General features: G+C 45.9%; 2 protein-coding genes across 2 annotated transcripts in view; both read right to left on the bottom strand.

The window, feature by feature from the left end:
* The window catches only part of LOC116968015 (histone H3.v1-like), a 38780-nt gene extending 24817 nt beyond the window's left edge, over nt 1-13963 (bottom strand). The window contains exon 1 of the mRNA XM_033014647.1: nt 13526-13963. Coding sequence (XP_032870538.1) covers nt 13526-13934 — 409 coding nt within the window. The 5' untranslated portion in view covers nt 13935-13963. The remainder of the gene's footprint in view (nt 1-13525) is intronic.
* Nucleotides 13964-15445: 1482 nt separating this feature from the next.
* LOC116967979 (histone H4) lies at nt 15446-15853 on the bottom strand. Its single transcript, XM_033014615.1, has one exon. The coding sequence runs from the start codon at nt 15810-15812 to the stop codon at nt 15501-15503; it is 312 nt and encodes a 103-aa protein (XP_032870506.1). The 5' UTR covers nt 15813-15853; the 3' UTR covers nt 15446-15500.
* Between the last annotated feature and the right edge of the window lie 266 nt (nt 15854-16119).

Genomic DNA, 16119 nt, shown 5'->3' with positions numbered 1-16119 from the left:
CTAATGTCTGTGGAATGTGCTAAGGTGACAAGGAAACACTATATAATGCGATGTAATTCTGTTGTTCAGAGAAGGTGGATGAGGACGGTGAAGTGTCTGTAATTGCTCACTTGACTGGAGTTCTCCCTCCCTTCCATCGGCCGATAATAAGTAAAGTTTTGAACTGGTCTACCACACAGTTTGTGTGGTGTCTGTTTATTAAGAAGCGAACCTGTTTAGTGGTTATAAAAGTAATTTTTTCATCATTCACATGTCCAACACACGTCTCCCTCAACAAATCCTGCACTCTCAATTGAAGGAATGTCAGCGAGCCCCCAGTGGTCCAAAGAAACGCTTCAAGGACAACATCAAGAACAGTTTGAAGGAATTGTACATCACATCAAACAACTGGGAGCACATTGCACTGAACAGGGGCTCCTGGAGGAAACCTGTGCAGGAAGGAGCTGCACGTTACGAAATGGAACTACGCCTTGTCGCAGGAACAAAGCGACAGTACCGTAAGTAGAGGGATAAGGGGGCTTAATGACTACCAACCAACGCCAGTCTCCACTGCCCACGTTGCACCAAGGTGTGTGGATCGCGGATCATCCTCTACAGACATCTGCAGACCCACAAGTTGATGACACTATGTCAAGGACCGTCATACCCGTTTCGAGTGACCGCTGATGATATGCTAAATCCATTTCATTTGTATAATTCTCATTTTTCCACCTTCCAAGTTTTTATTTGTCTTGGCCGTGTCACGCAACATGCAGGTCAAACATTCTATTACGACCTGATGCCTCTTCAGTTGATCCTGCCCTCATATTAATCCATCATAAAGCATATGACACATCTACGTCTGACTTTGGCTCCTTGATGGTGCCTTCTGAATACTTTCTAGCATTCTGTGAAGTGTGTGAGAATGTGTTTCGCACAGAATTTGTCGATGTCAAAATGACGAGGAACAACATTTCCCATCTCATAAACACAGCAATACACAATACACAGGATTACAAGGACATGGACTTGTGCTGACATGGAGTCAATGCTAGAATTGTAGCAATCTTTGTGAGTGTTCACATACATTATTGACTCAAATTTAAGAATAGAAAAATGCAGGATATGACCGTTAAAAGGAAGTGTAAGAAAGTTCAAAAAGTGGCACATAAGTAATGTACAAAATGTTCTTAAATTATTTATTTGAAGTAATACACTTGTTTATATACATAGTCAAAATTGTGATTGTTAACCGCACAAAATATTGCAAATGACAATTTATTTATTATTGTATATATGTTGGACATTTTGTCCTTTAAGGTAAGCAGGGGTGGGGCTATCATCGTTTGAAATACGTTGAATTCTATATCACTTTCATTGGTTAGCTGATATGCGAAACACCGCAATACCTGTATAACTCGTAAATTATGTAAATCTTACCATTAATGACAAAAATAAAAAGCGTTATCCTTGTTTATGAATTTCGATGTTTCATTATTTAAAATTAAGTGGGTTGGTGCAATATCTGCGGGGCCGAGTTATTTTTCACGCTTTAATGGTGTTTGTTGTCGGTAAAAGCAGAGGGCTTCATAAAGGGGCCGAGGAGCAATCAGCTGGCGTGGTTTGTTCGGGTGGTGTACACACATTTTGAGTCGTTATGAGATTTATAACATAAACAGATCCACCCGAGACGTTGGATCAGCGGCGTGTAATTCCGTTCAGCAACAGCGAGCGCGGTACCGTGCTAAATAAAGGCCCGGGCCTCCGCTGTAAAGGGATAAGAAACAGCTGGGCAAAGCACGTGAAGGAAAAAATAACCCAGTGACCAAAAGGCTGTTTCAGAGCCACTCGCTGTTTTTGTGAAGCGCCGGAAAAGGCAATAAAGACGTGTTATTGAGATCAGAACGTGTCACAAGGGGATTCACATGGTAACCGGGTCCGTCCAGGACACTGGAGTCCGTGGGGTCACTGACTTCCAGTGCCAGAGACCCATCTTTGATCCTGACTAAGGGGGCTGTCTTTACGGAGTTTGTACGTTCATCCCGTGACCTGCATGAGTTTACTCTGGGACATATATTGTTTCCCTCTTCAAATACCTAGATTGATCTGACCCCCACAAGCTGATGGTGTAGTAAACTCCAGACATTCCCTTAGCCTTGTGCAGGGGTGTTCATGTCTTTCTGCACAACAAAGGAATATGTGGCCCTATACAGTAGTGCTGGGTTGTTGCAGTCTGTGACCTTTCATTATGAAGCCTTATGGCATAAGCTCAGTGCTTGTCAAACAGTGTTGTGCTTTCCATGTCTGTCTGTCTGTCTGTCTGTCTCTTCCCTTTGTTCTTGTATCTGTGTGGGCCAGGGTTGTGTCAGCTTTCTGTCAATCTCCTTAATTCCTATCTTCTTCCAAACGCTAGGCCACAGCCTTCCCAGTTTCACACATGCTACTCACATTTTTCCCATGGATACGATAAATCTCTTCTCGTCACATTACAACCTATATTTCCCAAGTTACTAATCTTTTTAAAAAAAAACAAAAAAACTGTTTTTCAAAATATTAAAAGTTTTTCAAGTTCTCATTTTGAAAGAAAAAATACCGACTGACGTCACAATTCACTCGCAAGGCAGGACGGGACACTCCGCAAGGGAGGGGCCGCAATTGGTGGAAGCGAAGCACTATGATTGGTTGCTTCAAGGTCCAATCAAAGTGTTGATTGACACCAACCAATGACAATGTTCGCTTTCCCCAATCCCTCATTAGCATAGGGCGGTGGGGCAGCCTATTTAATCCGCGCTCGGGTTGAGTTCCCTACATTAGGATAGTAGGGAGATATTATATCGGGGGTATCGGCCGACGGCCTGTGTAGGCCCGGTAAACGGTGCTCTGGGGTTATCTATGGAATCTCTCTCAAAGTTAATATGAGTGAACTGGTTCAGGAACTCAGGAAGAGATGTGAATTAATTATGAATGCCAAAAGAATGACCAAAGGAGCAAAGAAAGAGGAAACTGAGTCAGTCCTGCTTGAATTCAAGACAGAATCCCTTCCAAAAGTGGTCCATTTTGGATTCATGCGATATAGTGTAAGAGAGTACATACCCAAACCAATGAGGTGCTTCAAATGTCAGAAATTTGGGCATATAGCTAAAATGTGCAAGGGGGCGAGGAAATGCGCAAGGTGTAGTGGGGACCATGAATATGGTCAGTGTGGAGAGGGGGTCAGACCAAAGTGCTGTAATTGTGGAGGAGAGCATAGTGTGGCTTACTGGGGCTGTGAGGTGATGAAACGCGAAGCTGAAGTACAAAACTTAAGAGTGAAGGAAAAGGTCTCCTATGCAGAGGCAGCAAAAAGGGCTGACCCTACAAAACAGATGAATGAAAGAAGGATCAGGAGGGAACAAGATGTGGGCATAATGGAGACAATAAAAGAAAAAGAAAAGAGTATATGGAAAGAAAAGAAAAACCTGGTAATATTTATAGCAGGAGTAATAAATGCGACAGCAGAAGTAAAATCCAAAACAGAAAGGATCCAAATCATTGTAAAGGCTGCAGTCCACCACTTGGGCATGGCAGGATTGAAGTGGGAGGAAATACATGATGGTCTCAGTATCCAGGCAAGCCAAGAGTCAACATGTGTGGGTTAATAATATTAATGTTAATCCTACAATGGAATGCAAGAAGCTTGTTAGCCAATGGGCAAGACTTTAAGCAATTCATAGACAGTAGGAAGGAAAAACCAGATGTCATATGTATCCAGGAAACCTGGTTGAAACCAAGTTTAGATTTTGTTCTATATGATTATGTTGCAGTGAGATGTGATAGGGGAAATGGGGGAGGAGGGGGTTGTGCCACTTTCATTAAAAAAAAAAGGGATACCATACAGGGCATTAGGAATTGGGCAGGAACAGGAATATGTGGTAATAGAAGTGTGGTCTGAGAGGAGGAAAATAGTGGTAATAAATTACTATAATCCATGTAAGCGATTAGAGGTCAATAAGTTACAGGAAGTAGAAGGCCAGAGCAAATCTAATGTTATTTGGTGTGGGGACTTTAACGCACATAATACATTATGGGGCAGTGGAAAGTCAGATAATAATGGACAGGTAATTGAGGAATTATTAAATGATGGTAATCTAGTATGTCTAAATGATGGAAAGAAGACCAGGGTGGATGTTAGGACAGGGAAGGAGTCTGTGTTGGACCTTACACTTGTTTCTAATAGGATTGCTGCTAAATGTAACTGGGAAGTATATGAAAAGGGTACCATAGGAAGTGATCATCATCCTGTGCTATGCAAAATAAATGTTACTTTAATTATGAGTAAAGAAAACAGAAGTGGACGATGGGTTTTTGGAAAGGCTAATTGGGAGAAATTTAAGGAGGAAAGTGATAAATATGTAAAACCGATACAAGAAGAGACAGATATAGAAAACTTTGAGAATAAATTGTCAGAAGGTATCAAAAGAGCAGCATTAGTTTCCATACCTAAAAGTAAAGGAAGATCAAAAAGGAAAGCTGTGCCGTGGTGGGACAATAAATGTAAAGAGGCAGTGGTGAATAGAAACAGAGCATTCAGGTTATTAAAAAGAACTCATAACTACCAACACATGATTAATTACAAACAGGCTCAGGCAATTGTAAGGAGGACTATAAGACAAACAAAAAGAGCATATTGGAGGAATTATTGTGACTCGTCTGTGGTAGATACACAGAACGGTTGCAATTAACGGAAATATCCCACACCCGCCGGTACTCAGCTCTTCCGGTCACTATAGGTGGCTCTGAAAAGAGCCTTTGGGTCATTAAATTAATATTTCCCCAAATTACTTGCTCTTACTGTTCGCGCTGGTCCTCTTGAGCGGCAGCACCCCACACCGATTCACGGTCACTCTTCCCATCAGCCTGAATCTGTGGAATTCTCTCCAAAAGAGAGTTACATTTCGGTCTTAATGCTAAATAAAGCAAAGGATAAGGGGAAAAAGCAGGAATGGGGTACTGATTTTAGATGATCAGCCATGATCATATTGAATGGCGGTGCTGGGTTGAAGGGCCAAATGGATTGTGATAGAGGTTGTGATGAAAGAAAATGAAGGGGTGAGTTTGGGAATTGTTTGTAGATTAGTTACCTTAAACTGGTGAATTCAATGTTCATACCATCAGGTTGTAGGCTGCCCAAGCAGACTATAAAGTACTGTTCCTCCAGTTTGTGTGTGGCCTCACTCTGGCAATAGAGGAGGCCCAGTACAGAAAGGTCAATATGGGAATTGGAGGGGGAGTTAAAATGGTTAGCCACTGGGAACTCCAGGCCTTGGTGGATTGAGTGCAAGTCTTCAGTGAAACGGTCACCCAGTCTACACCAGGTCTCGCCATACAGGAAGCCACAGCAGGAACACCAAATACAACAGAGGTGGTTAAAGGACGCGCACATGAATCTTTGTCTCATGTTAAGGATAGCTGAGATCCTTGGGTAAATGTGAGGGAAGAGGTCAAGGCACAGGTGTTACATCTCCTGCGGTTGCAGAGGAAAGTAGCTGAAGAAGGGGTGGTTTGGGTGGGAAGGGATGACTGAAACAAGAAGTTGCAGATTGTGTGGTCTGTTGAAGGTAGAAAGGGATAGAAACATAGAAATTAGGTGCAGGAGTAGGCCATTTTGGCCCTTCGAGCCTGCACCGCCATTCAATATGATCATGGCTGATCATCCAGCTCAGTATCCTGTACCTGCCTTCTCTCCATACCCCCTGATCCCTTTAGCCACAAGGGCCACATCTAACTCCCTCTTAAATATAGCCTATGAACTGGCCTCAACTATCAAAATCAATCAATCAATCAACCTTTATTGTCATCTTGCAAGCAACAGTTGTACAGTGCAAAATGAAAAGACGTTTCCCAGGGAATAGCGGAGCATCGCACATGAAATTTAAAACATTTCACACATAATACTAAAAACAATCCAGTCCCTGATGGAACAGTATAAATAGTTAAAAGCAGGTAAAACACAACATTAAAATACAATAAACCAATCATAAAATGTCCAGGGCAGCTGATTTGAGTGGCCAGTGCCAGTTATTAAAGTGGCCAGTGCCAGTTATTAAAGTGTCCATGCCAGCCGCAGAATCAAGTGACTGTGAGTACAGAGTGACTGTTTAGCAGCCTCACAGCCTATGGTAGGAAGCTGTTTAGCAGTCTTGTAGTCCGGGCTTTGATGCTTCGATATCTCTTGCCTGATGGCAGGAGATCCAGGTGTATGTGGAGGGGGTACAGTTTGTCCTTAGCAATTCTCTGAGCTTTTTTCAGACAGCGGCTCTGGAACAGTTCTTGTACCGAGGGTAGGGAGACGCCAATGATCCTCTCTGCTCCCCTCACTACCCTCTGCAGAGCCTTCCTGTCCGAGCAGTTGCAGGTGGAGTACCACGTATTTATGCTGTACGTGAGTACAGACTCCACCGTACCCCTGTAGAAAGTCCTGAGGATGTTGGTGGGGAGTGAGGCCTGTTTTAGTTTCCTCAGGAAGTGCAGTCGCTGATGGGCCCGTTTGACGGTCCCAGTGGTGTTCCTGGACCAGGTGAGGCTGTCTGTAATTTGCACACCGTCGGTGGCAGAGAATTCCAGAGATCCACCACTCTCTGCGTGAAAAATGTTTTTCTCAGCTCGGTCCTAAAAGATTTCCCCCTTATCCTTAAACTGTGACCCCTTGTTCTGGACTTCCCCAGCATCGGGAACAATTTTCCTGCATCTAGCCTGTCCAATCCCTTAAGAATTTTGTAAGTTTCTATAAGATCCCCCCTCAATCTTCTCAATTCTAGCGAGTACAAGCCGAGTCTATCCAGTCTTTCTTCATATGAAAGTCCTGACATCCCAGGAATCAGTCTGGTGTATCTTCTCTGCACTCCCTCTATGGCAAGAATGTATTTTCTCAGATTAGGAGACCTAAACTGTATGCAATACTCCAGGTGTGGTCTCACCAAGACCCTGTACAACTGCAGTAGAACTTCCCTGCTCCGATACTCAAATTCTTTTGCTATGAAAGATGAAGATGGGAAGCTGTGACCGGTGGTGGGATCACGGTGACGGTATGTATTACTTAAAGGAAAGCTGGAAAACAAAGTAGTGACACTGATCAATGTATATGCCCCCCCCCCCCCCCCCCCCCCCAGAGAGTACCAAATGTTTTTTCAAAACTCTGTTTGACATTATTGCTTTAGAGACTGAAGGTATTTTGGTATGTGGAGGGGACTTCAATGTGGTCATGAAACATAATTTCGATACAACAAGCCTCGAAAAACCAAGATGCATCTGACCAAGTTTATTAACACATCAGTGCAGGAAATGGGCCTAATTGATATTTGGAGAGAACTTCACCCTTTAGAAAGGGACTACACACACTAATCAGTTCCTCACTCAGCCTACTCCAGGATTGACTAATTTTTAATGAATACAGATGAAAGCCACAGGATCACAGAGTGTAAAATCGGGGTGGCAGATCACAGTGCGATCAGCTTGACAGTACACCTGAATAGTAGAAAAATAAATACTGTTTGGAGGCTCAATGTGGGTATTTTGAATAATAAGGCAAAGTGGAACAAATAAGAGAAGAGATAAAAAGGTACATAGAAGAGAATGAGAATGGGGATGTGGATCCTGTAATACTGTGGGATGATATGTAGGCAGTTATACGTGGAAAGCTGATCGCCCTGACATCATCACAAAAAAAGGCCCGACTAGCTACGTATGAACATAAAGTAGAAAAATTGAAAGAATTGGAGAAAAAACATAAAAATATACAGGATCAGTTGGTACTAAAACAGATTAAGGAAATAAGGGGGGAGATGAGATCCTCAGGGGAGATATGGAAATAAGGACAAGATTTGTAAAGCAGACCTATTATGAAGCAGGATCAAAAGCAACTAGACCCCTGGCCAGACACCTGCGTAAACAGCAGGCCTCTATTACAATTCATAAAATAAGAGATCCTAAAACCAATCAATTATCACATGAGCCAGATGAGATAGAAAGAATATTTGAAGAATACTATAAGAAACTCTATTCTAAACCACCATCAGCTGACGAAATGACAATGAGAAGTTTTCTTAACTCACTCAACCTGCCATCCATTGGTGAGACACAAAATAATACTATTATGTCACAATTTACAGTTAAGGAGCTGGAAGCTGCAATCAGTAGACTTAAGGCGAGACTACAATGTATTTACCTCAATCATTTGAAATAGACTCGAGACTTTTGTACCAGATCTGATTAATGAAGACCAAACTGGATTTATTCGGGGACGTCAAACACAGGATAATATTAGAAGAACCCTCCACATTGTGGATAATGCTCAAAAAAAGGATACAAATATGGTTCTGGTCAGTTTAGATGCAGATAAAGCCTTTGATAGTGTTAGTTGGGTGTTTTTATATGAAGTACTAAGGAAATTTGGTTTCAATGAAGATGCAATTCAGTGTATTAAAACAATATATCAGGAGCCTACCCAATTATACCAAAAATAAAAAGCAGACAACTTGCTGTCCAATAAGACTGTTGGAGGCTGTGTGGGAGTACGGAGGCAGACCACTCGCATATTTTCTGTAACTGTGTAAAGATAAGGCCATACTGGGAAAGTGTTAATGCAGTTGTAAAAAAGATCTTGGGTTATAAAATCCCAAATACCTGCCCTGTGATGTATCTGGGGCGTATTAAAGATATTGTAAATAAAGAAGATACATATTTGACTGCAGCAAGTATGAAGGCCATTACCAGGCAGTGGCTTAATGAAAAAAGTCCAAAACAGGAACAGTGGTTAGAAATTGTGCGAGACATCTTTAAAATGGAGAAATTGACATATTCCTTGAGAGTCAAGGAGAATTTATTTGAGAAGATCTGGGAAAAATGGACTGTTTATTTGTGCCATGACACCAATTAGATAAATGCCAAACTAGATATGGGAAGATTGTGTTATATAGAACTAGATGGTATGTTTGTGTGAATATTGAACTATCTCCAGATAACTAGTCAATGTAATGTTTTTTTTGTTAATTTGGTAAGTGAAACACACGGTTATTCCTATTTTTTATTTATTTACTTTTTTTTTTTCCCTATCTACTTATTTTTTTTATTTTAGTTGTTGTTTTTCTTATTTTGTTTTATTTATGGTGATGGTGTTGCACTGTTTTGTATATATCTCTGAAAAATCAATCAAAATTTAAGTGAAAAAAAATGTGACGGTAGCGGAAATGGCAGAGGATGATGTGTGGTATGTAGAGGCTGGTGGGGTGAAAGATGAGAATCAATGGATCTGTTCTATCTGGGGGCAGGGGAGTGAGTGAGAACTACAGGACACAAAGGATATAGGGGCAGGATGGAAGGAGGTGTACAGATAACATTGGAAGTCAGTAGGTTTGCAGTAGATGCCAGTCTATTGCCTGTCCTCTTTGAGGGAGACAGAGATCAAGAAGAGGGAGAGGGGTCAGAGGTATGCTACGTGAAAGAGGGCAGGGTAGAATCAATGGTAAAGTTAATGGAATCAATGGTTTCTGCACGGGTGCAAGGGACAGTCCCGATGCAATTATTGATGCGGCAGGGAAGCATTTGGGGCATGGTGCCAGTGCACATTTGGAACAAGAATTGTTTGACATAACCAACAAAAAGGCGGAATAGCTTGGGTCCGTGCAAGTACTCATGGCTACATGTTTAACCTGAAGAACGTGAGGAGCCAAAAGAGAAATTATTGAGGGGAGGACAGCTTCTGCCAGGCAGACAAGGTTGTTCATAGAGGGGGTACACAAAATTGCTGGGGAAACTCAGCGGGTGCAGCAGCATCTATGGAGCGAAGGAATTAGGCGACGTTTCGGGCTTCTTCAGACTGATGGGAGGTGGGGGAGAAAGAAGGAAAAGGGGAGGAGGAGGAGGAGCCCGAGGGCGGGCGGATGGGAGGGTGGGAGGAGACAGCTAGAGGGTTAAGGAAGGGGAGGAGACAGCAAGGGGTTGCAAAATTGGGAGAATTCAATGTTAATGCCATACGGACGCAAGGTCCCCAGACGGAATATGAGGTGCTGTTCCTCCAATTTCCGCTGTTGCTCACTCTGGCTGTTAGAGGGGAATCATAGAGGGGAACTGATTGGGTCTCTGTTCAAAGAAGAAATGTAAGGCCTTTCCTGGTGGGTGATGGAGGTGTAAAGGGACTGGACGTTCATGGAGAAGATTTAATTGAATTGAATACATTTTATTAGCCAAGTATTATGCATACATACAAGGAATTTGCCTTGGTGCTTTGCCCACGTATCAACACAATATACAGTAGACAATTAAAAATATAACATAAAACATAATTTAGATGAGCCAATGGGGTCCTAGAAATTGCAAGTTATTCAAGAGTTGGACGTGTCAGGTGTCTCCAATGGTGGTCCGGAGGGACTGGACAAGAAGGACAATAGAGAAATCTAATTGGGTCTATGTTCAGGGGAAACCAGAGAGCCTCACGACCTTCCTGGAGGAGTATTGAGGTGTACGGGGCCTGGACATAGCAGAGGAATTTCAAGGAGTGTTGATGAACAAACATTGGGGTCTGACATAGGATGCAGCCCCATGGAATACACTGGTGAGGAAGGTATATGACGTGCTCACTCTCCTAGGTAAGGATATCTATCTATCTATCTATCTTCTATCTAATATATAAAACTGTGTGCCAGTCGCCTGCCGTCCGTCCGGCTGCCTTTCTTCCTTTTGATTTGTTTCCATCGTGTGATGTCACAATGCCCAATGCTCGCAGATGTCCAATCACAATGCCCAATGCTCACTGATGTCCAATCGGAATGGATCCATTTACATGGACTGCTGCCGGCTGCATTTCTTCCTTTGATTCACTGCAACTCCAAAACCAGACGCAGAATCGCCGCCATCTTTTCCATTTCGGTAGAGATTTCACTTTTCTTTCTAAGTATCATTACAATTCGTCGTGTTTAAGTACACGTTTTTAATCAAATCCTTCCCCCCCCCCAATATTTCAAAAATAAACTAGCTTCACAACCATAGAAGCAGCACCAGCCCCAGCCCCTGGTGAACGTTCCATCGTGTGATGTCATAATGCCCAATGCTCACAGATGTCCAATTGGAATGGATTAATTTACATATGCCTTTGCAGGAGCCCCAGCCCCTGGTGAACGTTCCATTGTGTGATGTCACAATACCCAATGTTCACATATGTCCAATCGGAACTTAAGAGGGAGTTAGATGTGGCCCTTGTGGCTAAAGGGATCAGGGGATATGGAGAGAAGGCAGGTACGGGATACTGAGTTGGATGATCAGCCATGATCATAATGAATGGTGGTGCAGGCTCAAAGGGCCGAATGGCCTACTCCTGCACTTAATTTCTATGTTTCTATGTTTCCCTCTCCATACCCCTCTCCCTCTCCCACCCATCCTCTCTCCCCCTCACCCTTTCCCTCTTTATCCCATCCCCTTCCCTCTCTCTTCTCTCCCCTTACCCCTACCCATCTGTCCCTCTTCCACCTCCACCTTCCCCTCTCTCCCCACTCTTCCACTTTTCACCCCCTTATTCCACCCCTCTCCCTCCCGCACCCCTCTCTCTTACCCTCCCTTTCCCTCTCTCCCACACCCCTTCCCCTTACCCCTCTGTTCCTCTTCCATCACTCCCCCGTCCCTCTTCCACCACTCCCGCTACCCCTCCCTCCCCACTCTTTCACTTCTCTCCCCCTTCTCTCCTCACCCCTCTCCCTCTCCTATCCCTCTCTCCCCCACCCCCTTCCCTCTCTCCCCCCGCCCCCTTCCCCCTATCCCTCTGTCCGTCTTCCATCACTCCCCCTACCCCTCTCCTCCTCCCTCCCCACTCTTCCACTTCTCTCCCCCCACCCCCTCCACTCTCCCTCCCCACTCTTTCCCCTCTCTCCCCCCACCCCTCTCCCCCTCCCTCCCTCCTCCCCTCCCCCACATCTCTCTCCCAATCCCCCTCTCTCACCCCCTACCCCGCTCTCCTTTCTCTCCCAAATCTGTCCCGTTTCCTCCTCCTCCTCCTCTCCCCTCTTCTCCCCCCCCCTCCCCCCACCTGTGTGTTTGGGGGGTGGTTAATGTGAGTTTGATGCCGCAGTCCCCCCCCCCCCCCCCCCCCCCCCCACCAATATTTCAAAAAACACTGGCTTCTCACCCAGCCCCTGGTGAACGTTCCATCGTGTGATGTCACAATGCCCAATGCTCAAAGACATTCTTGCCATAGAGGGAGTACAGAGAAGGCTCATCAGACTGATTTCCGGGATGTCAGGACTTTCATATGAATAAAGACTGGATAGACTCAGCTTGTACTAGCTAGATTTTAGAAGATTGAGGGGGTATCTTATAGACTTACAAAATTCTTAAGGGGTTGGACAGGCTAGATGCAGGAAGATTGTTCCCGATGTTGGGGAAGTCCAGTACAAGGGGTCACAGTTTAAGGATAAGGGGTAAATCTTTTAGGACCGAGATGAGAAAAACATTTTTCACACAGAGAGTGGTGAATCTCTGGAATTCACTGGCACATAAGGTAGTTGAGGCCAGTTCATTGGCTATATTTTAGAGGGAGTTAGATCTGGCCCTTGTGGCTAAAGGGATCAGGGGGTATGGAGAGAAGGCAGGTACAGGATACTGAGTTGGATGATCAGCCATGATCATATTGAATGGTGGTGCAGGCTCGTAGGGCCGAATGGCCTACTCCTGCACTTAATTTCTGTTTCCCTCTCTTCACTCCTGTCCCTCTCCCACCCATCCCTCTCCCCCCCACCCCCCCTTCCCTCTCTACCTCACCCCCTTCCCTCTCTCCCCCCGTCCCCTTCCCCCATACCGCTCTGTCCCTCTTCCACCACTCCCTCTACCCCTCCCTCCCCACTCTTCCACTTCTCTCCACTTATCGCACCCCTCTTCCTCCTCCACCCCTCTCTCTTCCCTTCCCTTCCCCTCTCTCCCCCACCCCTTCCCCTCTGATCCTCTTTCACCATTCCCCCGTCCCTCTTCCACCACTCCCGCTACCCCTTCCTCCCTCTCTCCCCACTCCTCTCCCCCTCTCCTCATCCCTCCCCCACCCCCTTCCCTCTCTCCCCCACCCCCCTTCCTTCTCTACCCCACCCCCTTCCCTCTCTCCCCCCGCCCCCTTTCCCTCTGTCCCTCTTCCATCACTCCCCCTACCCCTCTCCTCCTCCCTCCCCACTCTTCCTCTTCTCTCTCCCCTTTCCCCTCCTCTCTCCCCACTCCTTCCCCTCTCTCCCCCACCCCTCTCCCCTCCCTCCATCCTCCCCTCCCTCCCCATCCCCCCCTCCCCCACGTCTCTCTCCCCATCCCCCTCTCTCACCTCCTAACCCGCTCTCCTTTCCCTCCCAAATCTGTCCCGTTTCCTCCTCCTCCTCTCCCTGTGTGTTTGGGGATGGTCCGGCTGCTGTGACTGCGGTGCCCGTTGTGGTAAGAAAGGCCGGGACCATAATGTAAGAGGACAATGAACAGGAGGACACAGCTCTTTCCACAGCCGGGTTGGTGGCTCTTAAAAGAGCCTTTTGTTGTCCTTGGTTCGGAGTTTAAGCGCGCTCCCCGCGGATGCGGCGGGCCAGCTGGATGTCTTTGGGCATGATGGTGACTCGCTTGGCGTGGATGGCGCACAGGTTGGTGTCCTCAAAGAGCCCCACCAGGTAAGCCTCGCTGGCCTCCTGCAGGGCCATGACGGCCGAGCTCTGGAAGCGCAGGTCTGTCTTGAAGTCCTGAGCGATCTCACGCACCAGGCGCTGGAAGGGCAGTTTACGGATGAGCAGCTCGGTGGATTTCTGGTAACGCCGGATCTCCCGCAAAGCCACGGTGCCGGGCCGGTAGCGGTGAGGCTTCTTCACTCCGCCCGTGGCTGGAGCGCTCTTCCGCGCCGCTTTGGTCGCCAGTTGTTTGCGAGGAGCTTTCCCTCCGGTCGATTTGCGCGCTGTCTGCTTGGTCCGGGCCATTGTGCTTCAACACTTATATTACAGCCTGAAATAGAGGCACTGGAATGACGGAGCCGGCTCTGGAGCCGACTTTTAAAGCCTTGGCGAAGGGCCGGCCCACAGCGTGAGATTGGCTGTAGTACAGATGCAAACATGTCGTTCCCGCGCTGCGATTGGCACCAGCTCAGTCAGCAACTGGCCGCCAGTTTCAGGTTTGAGGCCGGCGGGGAAAATATTATTTGTGACCAAATACAGAGATTAGTGAGCGGCGGGTGGAGCTCAGACAACCAGTGAGGGCAGGCACACTAGTGTGGTTGGCTACTGGTTCAATTTCAAATTGCCCGCCAATTTAACAGCAAACGGGAACCGTGGTAAATACTCCCTTGCATTTGTGAATGCAGTATTATTCTGTTCGAACCAACTTAATTTCGAATTAATTTAAATCACCTCCGTAAACCACTAAGTCTGGATATGTGGTGCGAATTTACAGACCCGATGTGGAAACTGACGGTATTCAGTTCTACCTGAGACTGGAGATAAACCACTGCTTCCCGGGGAAGTTTCGAGTCGACCTTTGTGTTGCTGGATTGAAAAAGCGTTAAGTAGCAAAGGGGAGAACGGAGATTGCCTCTATGATATTTGGCCTGGAGTACAGTCAACCAAAGATCCTATAGCGGAGCTATAGGATCTTTGCAGTCAACTTTAAGCCCTTTCTCAGTTTATTACTTCAGAATATCAGCCAATGAGCTGTCCTCATCACAACCGCTGAAACTTCAGCTTTCCTCATCACAACCGGTATGTTAGCATTCATAGCAAAAGGATTTGAGTATAGGAGCAGGGAGGTTCTACTAAAGTTGTACAGGGTCTTGGTGAGACCACGCCTGAAGTATTTCGCACAGTTTAGGTAATCTGAGGAAAGACATTCTTGCCATAGAGGGAGTACAGAGAAGGTTCACCAGACTGATTCCTGGGAAGGCAGGACTTTCATATGAATAAAAGACTGGATAGACTCGGCTTGTAATCGCTAGAATTTAGAAGATTGAGGGGGGTCTTTTCGAAACTTACAAAATTCTTAAGGGGTTGGACAGGCAAGATGCAGGAAGATTATTCCCGATGTTGGGGAATTCCAGAACAAGGGGTCACAGTTTAATCATAAGGGGGAATTATTTTCGGACCCAGATGAGAAAATCATTTTTTTACAGTGGCGAATCTGTGGAATTTTCTGCCACAGAAGGTATTTGAGGCCAGTTCATTGGCTATATTTAAGAGGGAGTTAGATGTGGCCCTTGTGGCTAAATGGATCAGGTGGTATAGAGAGAAGGCAGGTACAGGATACGGAGTTGGATGATCAGCCTTGATCATATTGAATGGCGGTGGAGGCTCGAAGGGCCGAATTGCCTACTCCTGCACCTATGTTCTATGTTTATATGAAAGCAAGAATCAATCAAATGCATGCAGCAGTCGGACAATAACTAAAAGTTCATTCATTACATACTTTCATGTTCCCGGTCACTGCTCCCTCAGTGAAATGGTGGGTGGCTCTTAAAAGAGCCTTTGTTTTGTCGATTTGTTAAAGGGAAGAATTATTTAACCGCCGAAGCCATACAGAGTGCGGCCCTGGCGTTTCAGAGCGTACACCACATCCATGGCCGTGACCGTCTTACGCTTGGCGTGCTCGGTGTAGGTGACCGCATCCCTGATCACATTCTCCAAGAAAACCTTCAGCACCCCACGGGTCTCCTCGTAGATGAGACCCGAGATTCGCTTGACACCGCCACGCCGAGCCAGGCGGCGGATAGCTGGTTTGGTGATGCCTTGGATATTATCGCGAAGAACTTTGCGATGCCGTTTGGCTCCGCCTTTGCCCAGTCCTTTACCTCCTTTCCCTCTGCCAGACATAATGTTTGTTCACTCAAGTCGCTGCACAATAAAAGGCAAAATGCTACTGTCTCCTTTTATACACAGCGCCCCGACCTGCTCGAGAAACGCACAGAGAGAGAGAGGCGAGAAGGGGAGGAGAAAGAGTCATAGTGACAGACAGAGCAGAGAGCGGCCTCTCATCCCCAGCTCCTCCCCCGGTTTTCTGCAACCGCCAATTTCCGACGGTTTGCTGACAATACACCCGAGACTCAGCGCCCCGCAAACTTTCACAGGCACGGATTCCACATTAAAGGTCAATCAGTAATATCACTGCCTAAATACAGTG

Source organism: Amblyraja radiata, chromosome 43 (assembly GCF_010909765.2).
Source record: "Amblyraja radiata isolate CabotCenter1 chromosome 43, sAmbRad1.1.pri, whole genome shotgun sequence".
In the NCBI taxonomy this organism is placed as follows: Eukaryota; Metazoa; Chordata; class Chondrichthyes; order Rajiformes; family Rajidae; genus Amblyraja; species Amblyraja radiata.
The sequence above is the reverse complement of the archived record's forward strand: the minus strand, read 5'-3'. Positions and strand labels throughout refer to the sequence as shown.